The following is a 17,597-nucleotide window of genomic DNA, read 5'->3' on the forward strand; positions in this document are numbered from 1 at the left end:
CTTATCGCTGCCAGCCCCACAGCAACTGTTGCTGCCGACTGACTGCTGCTGCTTTAGCGGTTGTGCGAATGCCGTAAAACAAAACTCGAGTTAATAAATACAGCAGAGAGCGGCAACAACAACGCGGATTTGTCGATATTTGTGAGTCAAATTCGCTGCTAATGATAAACCAACGGAACCACCGCGCCACCTATAACAACAAAGGCCAGAAGGAGGGACGGACCCAAGCACACATAACAGAGTTTCAACAGACAACACTCTTATCATAAATACGCAGACGAAGGCTTCTTCCGCAACGCTATGCATGCAAGAAGATCAAGTTCAAGAGAACTTGTTTTTATTTAATAGAAGTTAAACTAGAAGAATCGCATGACCGCTATAACTAGCCAACTGCTTTGACCCAGTGAAGTCATTTAAAGGCCACCACCACCACAATTGAAACTTATTTATTAATAATTTCGGGACGGCGCGAACGCCATTCCCGGCTACCAAAAATTACACGCACGAGTTATTCACATTAGGAATAATCGCAGAGGTCAACTCAGCCGAATGTGCAATGACCAAGCCTCGCTCCGGAGGAACCGCCTTCGTGATCACGGTTAACCTCTACGCCAGGTAAGTATGCTTCTATTCGCTCTGGAACAGGCACACCATGCCAGCCGAGTCAGAACCGTTTGAGAATTATATGACGCGCACATGTAAAATTTCCTACAGCAGGCACAACTGGCAAAGTATGCTATGCCAACAGCTGGGCACTTGTACGTTCTACCAGCAGCAGGCAAACATTTCTCTGGGCCGAAAGCAGGGATGACGGGTGTGCAGAACGCAGAACGCAGAAGCAGCGAATCACTTGGGGGAACAATAATATATGAATGTTTCTGTGAATATGAAAATTTTTCATATATAACCTACACATTTTAAGCATAAAAATTATGTCAAAATATAATTCTATTATTTGGACAGTGCTAATTTTATTATCACTTCACCGGTAGACTTTTGATAAGCAACAATTTTCTTGCTTATTATTTATCAGCAATAATAATTTATTTTTGTAATTTGTTTTATTAACAGTAAATTTAAACAGTTATTAAAGAAAATACTTAAATTAAACTCAAATTAATACAACTTATTCCATAATTCAAACAATCAGCTATAAGAGAATTTGTATACAAAACACTCTATTTCTATACTAACAGAGAACTCTAAACACCCGATGTGAAGGTCCATTGAATGGTTATATTTAAAAAATTTTAGATATTTTATACGATCTATATATTTTAGTGGGTATGGAAATGATATATTTAGCTGATAAACTCAGCTAATAAAAACCATTGTTTGCAGCACCAAAGGGTATACAGCTATCATCAGCCCGTATTACACATTTCAACCCCAAGGAAATGACTGCTCCTGCATATTGTTACAATCTAGTTGACTTTGCTACCCTCGCCTGAATTGAAATTTTCACTTTATAATTCTCAAACAGTTCTACCGCGCCTGGATTGGAGTGCCTGTTCCAGAGCGGAGAAAAGCATACTTACCTGGCGTAGAGGTTAACCGTGATCACGAAGGCGGTTCCTCCGGAGCGAGGCTTGGTCATTGCACATTCGGCTGAGTTGACCTCTGCGATTATTCCTAATGTGAATAACTCGTGCGTGTAATTTTTGGTAGCCGGGAAGAGCGTTCGCGCCGTCCCGAATTTATAAATACATGTATCATTTAGATTAAAGGGGGGTACGTGACTATTTCAGCTTTGTTTGATTAAGACCTATGCTTTAAAGATATGGGTACACTATTAAGATGGGACCATTATAAACCAGTTTGCTTTACAAATTTTCAGTCGTCTCGAGCATTAATATAATGAAAATAAACCTTTTTGCATCAGAACATACTTTTCAATCCGGGAAAGCCCCGAATCATTCCGGCTTCTATTTTGAGCATACCAACATCATAATACGACGAAGGCAATCGGCTTATAGAGCTGCCGAGAACCATAAATGTGTTCATGAAGACGAAAACGCAGAATTGTATAAAAATATGGTAAAGGATTACTGTCTTAAGTGGAACTGTTGAACGCACAGTGACTTGCGCTTATTTCGCAGAGCTGCTTTTTATTAGAGAAGCTGTTAATTTGTGTCTAATTAAAGAACGATTCACTGGCCAGTTGTTACTTCCTAGACAAACGTAGACAAAGACTTTGTGGCTGCGACGTGATAGAATAATTACGTGTTTAGGAAGTGCGCATAAAACAGTTTATAGACTGACACGATATTAATAAATATCTAGATATGCGCTGGTACGAGTTGAGATGATCTGCAAGGGCAAATCAAAATGTATCTGAGCCAAGATTTCCTAACATGTAGAGCTAGAGACGAAAGATACTTATGGTATTTTCGTGTTCTTGTCTGATATTGCTTCGTATCTTTGTCTCTCATCAAATCCAACTAGAAAGTTATTTACAATTTATACAAGAAACTTGTTTAATTTGTTTATTCAAAGTTGTCCATGAATTATTTATTACCAGGTTCTTTACGATAATGCCACAGGCTCTGTTGAACCCAAATTGCATAATTAATAGGCAATATTATTTCACAATATTTCGTTGATTCGTTTTAACAATCGACAAAAATATAAAAGAATGGTTATTTTTAAGGTTCTATCATCAATTTGCGCTAGAATTTGTGTCGAACAGGTTCTATTGAATGACATATACAAGAAAAACGGGCGAGTCGACTAGAAAATAACCCGTGCTCTGTTCTATAATGATTTGTAATTATAAACTTCAATTTGATTATTTGGATAACAACTTTATCGCAAGATAATATTTTTTAATGTAAAGGTTATGTTTTCCAATTAATCTGAAATTTAAAAAAAAAAACCCAAAAGGCCTAAAAAATAATTATATAGATTAAACTTGGGTTGAGACAGAAGATACAGCTATTCGTCTATTCCCTAACATTTTCAGGGTATGATAACGAAACCACAAACTTAAGTCCCATTGAATAATACTTAATTCTTAGGCTAAGAATACGAGTAAGTCATCAACATAACTTGATTTGCTGCGCAGGTAAGCGCGATGTTGCGTTGATATGAAATTGATTTTATTATAGAATACCATGCGGAACCAGTTATATAATGATTTTGATGCTGGCAGCCCTGACCATGAAAATTATTCCCTTTTTATAGATCAGCTGGCAAAATGTTGGGGTGTCGAAGAGTTGCTCGCGACCTTGGGCCAACAAACAAAGAATATTTGTTTAACATGCGAGTGATAATTTCCCAAACTCTATTCTACATGCATATTGCGAATTGGCCGAGAATCGGTCCGATCTGGCGGAAGATATGTTTGGAGACGAAGGCAGCGAAGAGTAACCGTCGACTAGATGCGAGTTATGAAATTCTGACCACTCAAATTAAACGCTCCACTTTCAGTGGCGGACATGACACAGTAAAGTTGTTTTAATTGCACTCATATAATGAAATGTGTACCTACACTTGACTACCTTACTATCTGAATACCTGTCTGCCTGACGGACGGACAGCGTACAGCTTTTATAGAATCGAGCGATTTCATCCCAAAACACAAGACACAAAACTCTTGCTAATTGCGCTCAAAGGCCCGGCAACAAATGAGCGCCATTAAACGGGAGCAAACCCAACCGACAGCCCGGGTTGGCCCAACAGAACTGTCAAGCAATTGTCGGCACAATTAACTGCATATGACTTTTAAGATACAAATACAAGGGCAGACATCAAAGCCAAACAAACGAGTGCTTACGGCGGCAACCGACTGCGCAATACTCTGTTTAGTGATCCAATGTATAGAGAAGAAGTCTGGCTAATAATAGGCCTCGTGAGTCTAAGACTGTCAGCACTTGCTCAAACTGTGCATTTGTATAATAGTTCTTACAATTTGGGGGTCGAGTGCTTGATTTTTAATGGAGTGCTTGTCCAACTGACAACTTTGGGAGATCTAGACTAAGACATTTGTGTTTTGCACCCCTTTTAGAGGGCGCGGCTCGAAAAATTTAACAGTATATTCGACGCGTACATTGATATCATATGCCAAGTTGTAGGTCCTTACAGGACGGACGAACGGGCCAGTACATGGACATTCCACAAAAAGGCTAATATACTCGTTTTTGCTAGATGAATAGAGTATGCAAAACCAACACAAATGCACAAATTGCGGCCATATTATGCCGTATTGCCACAAGCAGCAGCAGCAGCAGCCGCAAAACGCCAACTCATGTTGAACATAAAATATGACAATACCATTCGGCTACTACTACTACTATCACACAGTGTGAGTGTGGACCGAGTAGCAGTAGATTTTCTGCTGCCTTTTTAGCGTCTGTGCGATCGGCTTCATCTCCGGCTCACACACACACTCAGCCACACACACGCCGGCCGAGCTGAGCGACGAGACCGAAAACCCGAAACGCCAAGCCGAAAATTTAGCACTTCTTTTTAAATTTTTATGCAAACTCAAACTTTTTGTTAGTTGTGTGTCGGAGTTCGCAGCGTTAGTGTCGAGCAGAGAATTCAAATTGTGTTCGAGCCGGGTCCGGATTAAAATTGATCACAAACAAAAACATAAATAAAATCCCAATTCGACTTGTGTGCGCGTGTGCTTGTGCGTTTGAAGGATATGCCAAAGGCGATTGGCCAAGTGTAAAACTCTTTGCGAAATGTCCTCAAAAGTATTTAGTTCATTGATGGCCGAGAGCATATTGCTCTCGAAAGCCGCACAGATCATATCGGGCTATTCGCCCATAACTATATTTCTGCTGGCCACTATCAGCATTTTCCTGGTGGTCTACAACAAGAGACGCGCCCGTTGGGTTAAATATATCGAAAAGATACCCGGACCTGCCGCACTGCCCTTTCTGGGCAATGCCATCGAAATGAATGTGGATCACGATGGTGAGTTCTTGGCCAAACCCATAATTGTGCACTATCTTGACCCTGAATCGAACTATTCGAACTCGACTGCGCGTAAGAGATTGATCTGATTGAATAAGCCAATAGAACTTGTACCAAATAAAGCATAGAAATAAAGCACACTCGGCAGGTGCTAATTTACGGATAAACTAACGCTCAAAAAGCCAGTCAATGATGCCTGCGATTTAGTTGTGAATCCACAGTGCTCTCCGCTCTCCGCGTTTGGCATTAGTTTTTCACAAATGTTAATGAACTTTTTTATATCACTTTCAGTTTTGCTTTCCTTGCTTTCAATTTCACAGGAAAGATCTTTATAGAAACAGAAATACGTGATCAAATAAATGTTGACAACGAATAGAATATAGCTCGAAAATGTGCTAATTGACATTTTGATGATCTAATAGAACAGAACAAATGTTTAGCATTATTTGAGTAAAATATATTAATTTTAATTTTAAGCAAACTTGTGTGTTTGTGTTAAACATTTTATTTAATTAGCAAAATTAACTGCATTCGCTTTTGCTAACAATAAATAAGCAGCCGCAAAAGGTGAACTGAAATTATGAAAATTAAAAATTTTAATGATAATAAATGCTGCCTAGTATTTGGAGAAGCCAATTGCATAGCTACAACTTTAATTTTTAATTGCTTATACTAATAAAATACGAATATTCAAATTTGTGTGTTTTAATAACAATTTAAGAACTTAATAATAATTTTGTCTTTTGAATTTGTTCTCAGTTTACTTAAATTATTATTGTTGTTTTTATTTAAAATGCGTAGTTTTTCAATCAAATATTTAATCAGTTCATGCATTTCGATTTATTTTCAAATAAATAAAAATAAACAAATCTCACTTAATTATAGCGAAATACAAATAAAGCTGTAACGAGACCTTCAACTCAGCCGCAAAATTGAATAAACATAAATTCCCATCGATCGTGTGAATCACATAATTATTTTAATTTTCTTCTTTTTCGCGCTAGTGCCAAATTTGAACTTGATATGAGGCAAGCGGCAACAACTTTCACCTTCAACACAAAAAAATCATAACAATCATAATAAAAGGGCTCTTTTTTTGGTAAACTGCGGAAATGCGACATTTGTTGAATAAAGTTAAATTAACATCAAAAAAACAATATTGTGCAAGCGTGTCAAGAACTGAAGCACAAAGAAAAACAGTAGCTGCCTCATAAATGGTTAAATAACAAGCCAAACAAAAAACTCGAGAAGTTGTAAAAACAAAAAACGATCGTAAACTTCTCAAGAAAGGCTTAATATAAGCCCTGGTCTTGAGGCGGACGTGCGCTTAAATTGAACTTGATCTTGATCTTGGACTTGACATTCAAAGCCAGCCACAGACAATCTATGCAGCTTTTGCAGCTAATAAATGGAGAGTCGTTTGGAAAAGCACCAAACTTGAGCGTTCAATAAATTTTGGAATGATTAATTCACAAGCTAATCTAATAGTTCCGCAGCAAGTTCGAACGCAACAAACAATCAAAACACAGATCAATTAACATACACACACGCACACACACAGGCACACATAAAAGAATCTCTAAATGCGGAAACGCAGCAAGCAACACAGATTGATAAATAGACACAAATAGATACATGCGTGTATCTAAATTCAAGCACATGCTATTTGGGCTGCAGCTTCTTCAGTCGGCCAAGTTCAATTCGAGATGCTAATCGTGTAGGAAATATATTTGAGGGTATTGAAAATATTTGAAAAATTTCCATTTGATGCTTATGTTGTGTTATTATGCTTTTGTCTGGTCTCGAGGTGCGTTTCTTATCCGTCTGGTTCTTTGTTCTTTGTCAACAAAGTTAGTAGAGACTGTTGCGAAGTGGAGTGAAGTGGTTTTTCTGGCTAGATGAGTTTTTTGGTAGCTCAGCTTTTGGCCTCACTTCAATGTTCTTGAGCAGTTGAAATTGTCGGACGTCGGCTTAAAACATACCTATTCTAGCGTTTGCATTTAAATTGCGCCATTATTCACACTAATAAGTCTTAATGCTAAGGCAGAGATTGATGCCAATTAATAGACATAAGCACGGCTGAAAATGTGTTTTGAACCGAACCAATTTGAATTGCCATGCAAGAAACCTTTAGCTCATTTAGCTAATGAGTTGCATGAAGATAGACCGAACCTAAATCTTAATCGGATGGTTCAAAAAGTTATTTTGTTACTCGAATAAAACATAGAAATATACACCAATTTCAACAGCAATGGAGGTGTATTTGATATAATTAACTTAAGTTATGCCAACTTAAAAAGTTCTTTTGAAAAATGAAATAAATTTGACTCACCAAATTTCAAATTGAAGCCTGAAAACTAGCTTAACGAACCGAATGTTAAGGCACGGCCTTGGCTTGAACCGTGAACCAAGCCATCGCTATAACAGTTTGGCTAGACTCTTGATGGAGCTAATAGAGTATTATAAAATTGTGCTAAGTTATTAAAAGCCCAGCCCAAAGCTGGTCATCATAAAATTTATTTCAATTGGGCCATTAACAAGTATCTTTCTGCAATTTAAGTAAATTTCAAATGTTTCTTTTGCTCAGCAAATTCTTAGCTAACAAATTTGCATATATGCAAACAAATAAAAAAAAACTTTGATGAAAAAAATTAATTATGTCTTTCGCTTTTTGCCGGTCGCAGATGTATCTGCAGTTCAGTTCAAGGCAATCTAGGAACCTGTTGCTGCAACTTATGGATTCTGTGTGCCGATTGGGGCTGCCCCTGCCCCAGCAACAGCAACAACAACAACAACGGCAACAGCAAGAACAACAACTTGAATTAACTCAAGCGTTTTTCTATTTAATTCAAGTATGACTCAAGAAGTTATCAAGCGACCAAACAGTAGCATCCACAAATGATGTTGCAACAAATGAACGGACCAAGGTCACCTTGGTGGCCCAAGTGCCAGAGATTTTAATTCATAATTATCCAAAAGCTGCTTAAGACTAGCAGCATTTGAAGTGTTTAGATACCAAGGCCGGCGACGGGTGCTTGGAATTCGAGCTCCTATGTTAAGAACATTATTTGGCAGTCAGTGCCAACTTGTCTGGGTCTCGGCTATCCGCAGCCCGGCTCTGATTCTGACTCCGACTCTGACGCTGGGACTGAGACTGAGACTGAGACCGAGTCTCTCTGTGGTCGTGGGTGCTTGCGGTCTGGCATTGAAAGCTAGCTTGACATCAACATTAACAGCCACATTAACAACAACTGTTGCGGCAATGCGTTAATGATTTTTATAACACCCTTTATAGAGGGTATAAAGCGTAACGCATTGATGGGGCCGTCATAAAGTCGATATATAAAATTATACTGTTTATCGGAATCGTATTACTTTGCAGCGCGATCTACTTATTGATATGATTTTGCTTTGGTAAAGAAAGCTCTTTGCAACTGCTGGCAGAGTATTAGATCGTCGGCAACTTGAAAAGCACCTTTTCTTCTCATGTATTTAATGTGCCACAATTTGGCCCAATGACAAATTGTTGCAAGTTATAAAGCGGCACATAAATTATTTCAAATTGTTAACGCAATTTAAAGCAGCCCAAAAAAAAATGAGTTGCTGTTTTATGTCAAGTTTGTCAACAAGCTGGTCAGCAGCAACAGCAACAACAACAGCAACCCACAAGCCAATTTCAAAGCGAAAATCATAATGAATACTCTGAGAGCCGGTAAAAAGATTTGAAATGCGTTTTGTTTTGTTTCGTTTCATTTTGTTTTGCTTCGCATTTGGCTTTTTTATAATATTTTTGCACGTAGGAAATTTGATTGTTAGCGTTTAACATGCAAACTTCCGACGAGCGAGATGGCCAGCAGCAGCCCAAAAGGGGCAACAGCAAGCCGAGCACCACATGCCGGGACCCGGTGGACCAAAGAGGGGGCCGCAATAGCCGCTTGTCTTTTGGGTGTTGCGTTTTTTTTTTTTTATAACAATTCGTGTTGACGGTTGAGTTTTGGGTTACATAAAATCATTATTAGACATCTCTGAAAGTGACGGTGTGTGTGTCGGTGTGTGTGCGTGTGTTTGTATGTGTGTGTGTTTCATCTTTTTAATTAATGCAACAAATGACCAGCAAAGCGGGCTGCATGAGCAACGTGAGCCGGCGCAGGTTTCTGACAGCAATAAAACAAAAATAAAAAAAAAACAAACAAACTAAAAAAACCCAAGAAGCCTAGACAGAGCAGCTTACATATATATGTTTACCTACGTGATGAACAAGTGTAACATATTAAAATTAACACAACGTTTTTACATGATTACACGGCCTTGATTGTTTCTCACATGTGAGCACACACACAAAGATTTGTAAGTTTTTTCTTTAATTGGTGTCGCAAACAATTTTCACACGTGAACTGGCAACCCGAATCGAATCGCCGCCCCAACATTTGAAAATGCAACTGCAAACAAATCGGAATGCATTAGTATGGAGTGCCCGAATAGGGGATACCCTGAGCCTTCTTCTTCTACCAACATCGAATGCAGCTCACGCTTGTTATAAAAATAACGATACTTCATCTGTATATTCTATTCTACTGTCAAATTTGGAGACTAAAACAAGATTTCGATATAGATTTTTACCGATTGCTTGGAAACGGGGCAAGCTCTCGATGATCAGAAATAAACTCATACTGGACATTCGTTCATAATTCTTAGCCTCTAGCTCTTACAAGTTCTGAGATTGACGCGTTCATCTATACGGACGTACAGACAGACGGGCAGACATATGGGCATGGGAAGATAGACTCGGCTATTGATGCTGATAAAAAAATATATACTTTATGGGGCCGAAAATGCTTTCTTCTCTCTGTTACATTTGCACAAACCCATTATACCAATATATTTGCCCATTTTCCATCCGTTTTAGGGTATATATAGCAAGTAAAAATGCTCTAGCAGAGAGTGCTAGACTAGTAGATGATCCCTGTCCGGTTTCAAAGTTCTGTTTTTCTAGATGACAAATTTGATGGCAAATTATTCTTAATTGTCTAATATATAGCAGCATGTGAGAGTAATTAAAAATGTTAAATAAATTCAAGTTACGTATGCTTAACGAGCATCTATATATCAGCTTCAAAGTCTTGTGCTCTAAAAGTTCCAGAGTTTGACGAGTTACAGAGATACAGACACACAGACAGTCTTGGAAACCTGCTGCCATATGCATAACCCTGCTTTGACCCATTTGCGGGGTACAGGGTATATAAATTAGACTGGTAGAGACATCTGGTAGTCCAAACAATGACCGCAAATGTCACAACAAAATTTATTTTGTGTCATTTATTTATTATTTATCTGCACTTAGACGCTCGTTAAGAGTCCGTCAGTCAGCCTTAGACAAATTAGTAACTGGTTTGTTTCTATTTTTGTATTCTTAAACGTTTCTGTGTTTCATTTTTCTCTTTGCAGAGCTTTTTAATCGTGTAATAGGCATGCAAAAACTTTGGGGCACACGGATCGGCATCAATCGCGTCTGGCAGGGCACATCCCCGCGCGTGCTGCTCTTTGAGCCGGAAACTGTGGAGGTAAGTCCAGTAACTTTTACTGAAAGATTGTTCCTTAACACTTAACTCAACTAATTGCAGCCCATACTGAACAGTCAGAAGTTTGTGAACAAGAGCCATGACTATGACTATCTGCATCCCTGGCTGGGCACAGGCCTGCTCACCAGCACGGATCGTAAGTGGCATTCCCGCAGAAAGGTAAGAACACAGTTGATCGAATTATAGTCACTATTTTTTTTACTCTATAAATCTAATGGGCATTTGCAGATTTTGACACCCGCCTTTCATTTTAAAATATTGGATGATTTTATTGATGTTTTCAACGAGCAAAGCGCCGTCTTGGCCCGCAAACTGGCCGTGGAGCTGGGCACCGAGGCGTTCAACATCTTCCCCTACGTCACACTCTGCACCTTGGACATTGTGTGCGGTGAGTGTCAATGCTATATATATGCTATAGCATATATTTATATATATATCATATCAAATAACTGGTTGGTAATTGCGTCACAGAAACTGCCATGGGTCGGAAAATATATGCACAAAGCAACAGCGAGTCGGAATATGTGAAGGCGGTCTATGGGTAAGTGAAGAAAATACTTCAAAAATACTGCGAAATACTCAAATACAATTTCAAGAACAAGAACTAGAATTGAATAGTGAGCATTTGAGATGGGGTAGTGAGCAGCTGTGTAATATTGAGAGCTGTCAGTGCAAATGTCAGCGGGCAAAACACTTTCTCACACACGCCCAAATCGCATTATGACTGCGTGTGTGTGTACGTGTTTGGGGTGCTCTCTACTCAAGCGCAAAATATGCGAGATTAAGATGTCAATGGCAATGCTGCTGCTGCTGCTCCTGCTGCTGCTGCTGCTGCTGATAACATGCCTCATAAAGCACACAGATGCTCTGACAGACAAACAGACCGAGTGGCAGACAGTCAAACCGACAGCAAACACTTGACTAACTTTCAATTTAATGCAACACTTTTCCACTCCCTCCATGCTTTTGACACCCTCATGCTAACAGCATTGGCTCCATTGTGCAAAGTCGTCAGGCAAAGATCTGGCTGCAGAGCGATTTGCTTTTCCGCCTCACCGAGGATTACAAGACGCATCAGAGGTACATTAATACGCTCCATGGCTTCTCCAATATGGTGATACGAGAGCGTAAGACTGAGCTGGCCAACAACAACAATAATAATAATAACAACAACAACGAAACGCCCGATGCCTACGATGATCTGGGCAAGAAGAAGCGCTTGGCATTCCTCGACCTGCTGATCGACGCCTCCAAAGAGGGCACCGTCCTGTCCAATGTACGAATTAAATAGAGGAAAACTTTGATATATGAATAAAAAATGAAAGATGGTTTGATTTGATTTGATTTGATTTGATTTGCAGGAGGATATCCGTGAGGAGGTAGATACATTTATGTTTGAGGGCCATGACACAACTTCTGCCGCCATTTCCTGGACATTGTTCCTGCTGGGTGCCAATCCGGAGTATCAGGAGCGTGTTGTGGAGGAACTGGAGTCCATATTTGGCGATGACACCGAGACGCCCGCCACAATGAAAAATCTGCTGGACATGCGTTATTTGGAGTGCTGCATCAAGGATGCCCTCAGACTGTTTCCCAGCGTGCCCATGATGGCACGCATGGTGGGCGAGGATGTGACCATCGGTAAGTTCTCCATGAGACTAAAGATTTTCAATGTCTGCTTACGTTATCATTCGATTAGGTGGCAAACTGGTGCCCGCCGGCACTCAGGCTATAATTATGACCTATGCGCTGCATCGCAATCCGCGCGTCTTTCCGAAGCCCGAGCAATTCAATCCGGATAACTTCTTGCCCGAGAATTGCGCTGGACGTCATCCCTTTGCCTATATACCCTTCAGTGCTGGGCCGCGCAACTGCATTGGGCAGAAGTTTGCCATTTTGGAGGAGAAGGCGGTCATCTCGACAGTGTTGCGCAAATACAAGATCGAGGCTGTTGATCGCCGCGAAGATCTGACGTTGCTGGGCGAGCTGATTCTGCGTCCCAAGGATGGGCTTAGAGTAAAGATCACGCCACGCCATTGAGCAGCACTGTGACTGATCCAAAGTATTTAACTTGTAAATATTAAGTTTAAGTTGAAGCTTAAGTAAGAATATGCTAAATTAGCAAATAACTCTTTGACCTCTGTGGAATATGTAATCGTTGTATAAACATAAAACTCAGTGAACCCCTATGTGTAATATGTACATTTATTTTTAATAAAAAAAAAACATATATTGATCTGTAAAAATATTAACTGTTTTTACTTTATCTAAGCTCATAAGCTGCGGTACAGGAAATGGGAACTACGGGGACTAAATATAAACCACATTTTATCCACATTAGAGATCATATATAACATATAGTTGCCATGGTAAGTTAGTGAATGATTTTTCCAAAAAAACCTTTTTTGCTTTTCTTGTTAGACAGATAACCACAAAGATAATTCTTCTTTCATGATCATAGTTCATTGTGTTTCATCATTTCGGATTTGTGATCTTATCAATATTGCAAGGGAATGTACCAAATATCTCTGCCGCTTGGTACAGTTTCCTTACGGTGCACGAACGGGCTTAGCTAAGACACAATCCACTTGCTAAGATCTGCGACTGTGCTCGCGAATCAAACTTTCAATAGATGGCGCCACTAGTGTCATTGGCTAGTTTGCAATGCCAATAAATATTTTCTTCGCGATCAGCTTTACCTGTGCACTCGACACATTACCACAGAATATATTTGAGAATGGAAAATGGACAATCATCAAGTCATCAAGATATGGCGCCATTTGGCTGTTGGCTTTGCGCGTGTATGTGTGGGTTCGAGTGTGTGTTGCTGTGGCCCGTTTCCTTTTCGCAATTGGAGCGGCGCCAGGGCTTAAAAGCAACTTAAGTACGCTTACGCTGTGTAATGCACAAATAAATGCGCAAACAAATGGCCAGGGAAGGGGGTGCGAGTAGGCACATGGGCCGGCGATTGGTTATATCTAAATGGATATTGTGAGCATATGTATATCGAAACGAAGGCGGGACGTGAGCATTGAATAACTCCTACTGGAGCCCGCGGTCGAGCTGAAATAGATAACTAGATCGATAGGTTGCCCAGAGTTAGATAAGAAGAGCCTAGCCCTGGAAGAGGAGGAGGCGCCGAAGGAGGAACAGTAGCGAGTGCTGGCGGCGAATGGGCGAACAATCAATTAGAATGGCAAAATCTTGCTAAATAATAATAATCCGCAAAACGCAAAAGGGTCTTAAAATCTAATTCCCCAGCGAGACAAGAAATAAAGTAAAAATGCGCCATTGAAAAATGGCGAAATTTGCTTTCACAAAACGAAGGAAATGCACCCGACCGGGGGCTACAAAAAGTGCCAAAGACTCGACCATGGTCAATTGCGTGTAACGAATCACTCGAAAGTTGGCAATTGACGATTGGCACTGGGTGAATTGTCGTAATAAATCGATTGCCAATTGCAGTTGCAGTTGCTTTATTAATTTATGAATTTACAATGTCAACGATGATTATTTATTTTAGTCTAATGGCGGGGTTAAAAAGCAATCGATCAATCATGGTTTGATTGCCATTGAGCAGACCGAATGTGTCACTCGGCAACTAAAACTGGATACTGACAGAAGCAAAGGCTCCCAATATGTCCCTGCTCGGGGCCACTTAAACCATATATAAATACGGTTTGATTTGGGTTAATAAGAATAACAAATATCAAATATATCACTCTGGGTTTCATACAACACAATTGATTTGAGCATACCTTTTAGACCCAAACCAAGTTGCCCAAATTTGTTCCTGTTCAGGCGCCGAAGAAGCGACATACATTGATATAGATTGATAGATGTGTGTTTTTTATTAGGATAATGTGTCCGTATTTAACTATATCACTCTGCAACTAAAGCTGGAATTGGATAGAAGCATATTCCTCTGCTTACATGCAAAGTTCCAAATATATCCCAAAAACGGTACAAAAATTAAAACTGTACCCTGGTATTTTTTACTTGAGCTGAACCTACAATCAAGCCATCAAAAATGGACCCAAACATGGTGGATGCCAATTTTGATGACTAATCAAATTTAGCCCGCATCTTGTTTACGAAAATATTCACGGCCTGCAATATTTTCAGTACAACGGGCAATTGCTACCTTAAATCGGTTCAATATAATTTTAAAATTGGATCATAGGTTTTATATCTTTTAGTTATAGTAATAGAAAGCAAATATTTTACTCTGGCAAAGCTCTTAAAGTTCTCGAGCCCGGCTCAGGCGCGGACGAGCAGATATAGATATATAGGTCTTCTGCCTGGAAGGAGTTCTAAGCGTTTAATATATCACTTGACAACTAAAATATGTTTTTGCAACTAACAGAGTTAGCAAATAAGTCCCTGCTCGGGCGCCACAAGAAACCCACATCATAGTCAGGGAACTCCCCGCACATGCCGGCAGGGAAAAGAGCAGAAGTAATTATGCGAACCGTGGGCATTGTCAACGCTGTCTTTGAACCCACACCCGGACGTCACTTAAACGGATTGCGCCTGGCAGATCAAAACAAATTGCACTCCCCTGTGTATAGCACACAAATCTGATTAGAAAAACATTTACAAACGCAAATCGCAAGTTAGCACCAGAAGGGAATGGGAAACGGGAAGCCACCCCTGAAAAGCATTTGATGTGTGAACTTTGGCACGGGTGCTGGCCAAGGACAGCCTAATTTGATTGACGTTGACATCAACGCGGCGGCAGAAATGTGGGAACAGAGCACAAAATTTGTGAGCTTGAAAAGGCAGCGAGGGGGCAGCGAACGTTTGGCCAAGTGAAAGTGGCTTTGGTAGTGGCTTTTCGGGCAGGTAGCCAAAAACGGGCAACAAGGATGCAGAGGACAACAAGAAACAGCCCGGGAAATGATATCCAAACAAACTCAATTTGGTTGGCTGCCAGCGCGCGTTTGATAGATTAGCAGCGAGAACGAAAGAGGCGCGTCTAGGACACGTGGCCCAGGCCCAGACTCAGGCCCGGCCGGCTGACGCTAACTGGTTCGGGCGGGCGGAGCAAGAGCGGGGCGTGCGCAATGTCAGATACGTTTCCCATTTGACGCCCGGGAACGGGCGAGCATACAAAATTGATTTGCTCAACGCACAAGCAAAATATTTGCCAATGCCGCTGCCTACATTAAACAGCTGGTGCAGGATGAGCAGAGGCCCGGACAGGACACGTGTCGTGGCGGCACTTGCACTTGCCGCTGCCTGGCGACACGTGACATTTCGGCAAATTAAACAAGCCCCCTTCCCCCCTACACACACAATACGAGTGAGAAAAGAAACAAAAAGTTTAACAATGCAGAAAATTGAAAAACAATCTGAGCGCAACCACAGCGACCGAGGGCCAAAAGGAAACCAATGCTGTTGTTAAAGTTAAGTGCTGGCATCCTGTTTATCCTGTGTATCCTGTGTGCATATCCTGGGTGACATGGCCACTCCCCTTGGTTGCATCCACTGTTTGCTCAGAGCGCGCGCCTCAATTCGTGCCGCTTTATTTGGCCATAATTAGCTTAATGCGCGAAGCAAACAACCAGGATATCTAGCAGGACATGGCCGTAGCACACGGCCCAGGATGCTCGTCAACTGCCGTTGTCGTTGCTGCCGTGCGTGTCCTTGCTGCCAAATTGCCATGCCAATGGCAAAGCAAACAAACGTCCGGCAACGCAACAACAAGGCCAACAAAACGGCCAGAAAAAATAAGAACATTTATTTGCATGCAACGAAGTCGAAATACCCTATCTGCTTATCAAGTTTTAATGTCAAGCCATCCTTCATTTTAAATGACTTCTTCTTCAAATTTATCTAATTTAAGTATCGTTATTATATCGTTAAATCACTTTTTTTATTAATATAAGTAAATAAACCACTAAAAACTATTACTCTAGATTTTCAAATGACCGCAAATCTTTTAAAAGAAGTCATTTTTTATACATCTGAGCACTTCTTATTGCTCTCGTAGATCATGTTAGTTGCACATAATCGATAACTTGTCATGTTTAAAATAAATCGATAAGAATCTGTATCGAAATATTGTTTAATTTAAGCATATCGAGGAGCTTATAGGAGCTAAAAACATTAAATTTGGCATATAGGTTCACGAGTTGCATACCCAGATTTAAGATCTTTCACTTTTTGGGGGTCTTGGGCATTGGTATTTACCAACATATTTAGATAATTTATAATTTTTGTAACTAGGGCTTACTCTTTTAAAGGAATATCTGATAGAAAAATCGAGAAAATGCATATATACTTTTGTTTAGCAATATGCATGGGAAAGGGCATATACCCCAGAAGTCGGCCACTTCCCTCAAGCTACAAAGTGCATGGGAGTGGGGGGAGAAAAAATGAAAAATCATGAATCCCTTAAAAGGTTCTTAATCTGCGGCTACTGTTGCTGAATTTTGTTGCTTCATTTGCTACGTATTCGAGATGGCTACGCGCCTGGGGCCATTACTCATCCGCCCCGTTGTCGTCGCCTGGACTCTAAGGTGTGCAGCGCTCTATCAGCTGAAGTTGAGGTGAACTGCGTAAGCTCACATTTTGCGAGAGGCGCAGCGGCTATCAATGAAGTGTCCGGCGGCTGTCAGTGGAATAAGGCATCATCATATGACCGCCAATCAGCTGCCAAATTGATTTGTTGTGGGGGCCAACGAATGGCACAAGTAAAATTTGTTGTTTTTATATTTTTTTTGGTTTTTGAGCTGATTTATTAATATTGGTCAGCGACAAAGGCAAAGGCAACTGGTGACTGTGTAGACTTTTGACTGGTTAGTGCTAACTGCTGACCCTGTCAGACGCAACAGTTGAGCGCCCCGGGACTCCGCTGCAGACGGCGACGTCAGCGCCCGTGGGTCATAAATTGAGCAAACATTTTTCTGACTGTCGCGTTGTTGTCGCTGTCGATTGCGTGCAATGCAATGCAAGTTTTATGGCACTCTCCGTGATAGCAGGCACTGTTCGAGGGCAAACAAGAGCGCTTTATGACACCAAAAACAACAACAACAACAACAACAACAACAGTAGCAACAGCAGCAACAACAATGGCAAACAGTGGTCTGC

At 40.5% G+C, this 17,597-nt stretch overlaps 1 protein-coding gene and 2 non-coding genes across 4 annotated transcripts; 2 read left to right on the forward strand and 1 right to left on the reverse strand.

The window, feature by feature from the left end:
- Nucleotides 1–457: 457 nt before the first annotated feature.
- Nucleotides 458–623, reverse strand: LOC115757777. The gene has a single exon (XR_004017371.1). It is a non-coding gene; the product is annotated as a U1 spliceosomal RNA (small nuclear RNA).
- A 907-nt stretch (nt 624–1,530) lies between these two features.
- On the forward strand, nt 1,531–1,695 carry LOC115757778. The gene has a single exon (XR_004017372.1). It is a non-coding gene; the product is annotated as a U1 spliceosomal RNA (small nuclear RNA).
- A 2,827-nt stretch (nt 1,696–4,522) lies between these two features.
- Nucleotides 4,523–12,705, forward strand: LOC115772074 (cytochrome P450 4c3). Of its 2 annotated transcripts, none has more exons than XM_030718024.1 (8): nt 4,523–4,923; nt 10,369–10,484; nt 10,545–10,661; nt 10,731–10,890; nt 10,974–11,043; nt 11,490–11,778; nt 11,864–12,143; nt 12,202–12,705. In XM_030718024.1, the coding sequence occupies exons 1-8, from the start codon at nt 4,689–4,691 to the stop codon at nt 12,540–12,542; spliced, it is 1,608 nt and encodes a 535-aa protein (XP_030573884.1). In that variant the 5' UTR covers nt 4,523–4,688; the 3' UTR covers nt 12,543–12,705. The 2 variants fall into 2 exon arrangements, with proteins under 2 accessions (XP_030573884.1, XP_030573885.1); XM_030718025.1 differs by lacking the exon at nt 4,523–4,923 and adding an exon at nt 10,303–10,311 and having other exon boundaries at nt 12,202–12,704.
- Nucleotides 12,706–17,597: the final 4,892 nt, after the last annotated feature.

This window comes from Drosophila novamexicana, unplaced genomic scaffold (genome assembly GCF_003285875.2).
Source record: "Drosophila novamexicana strain 15010-1031.04,08,12 unplaced genomic scaffold, DnovRS2.1 tig00000108-arrow-pilon, whole genome shotgun sequence".
In the NCBI taxonomy this organism is placed as follows: Eukaryota; Metazoa; Arthropoda; class Insecta; order Diptera; family Drosophilidae; genus Drosophila; species Drosophila novamexicana.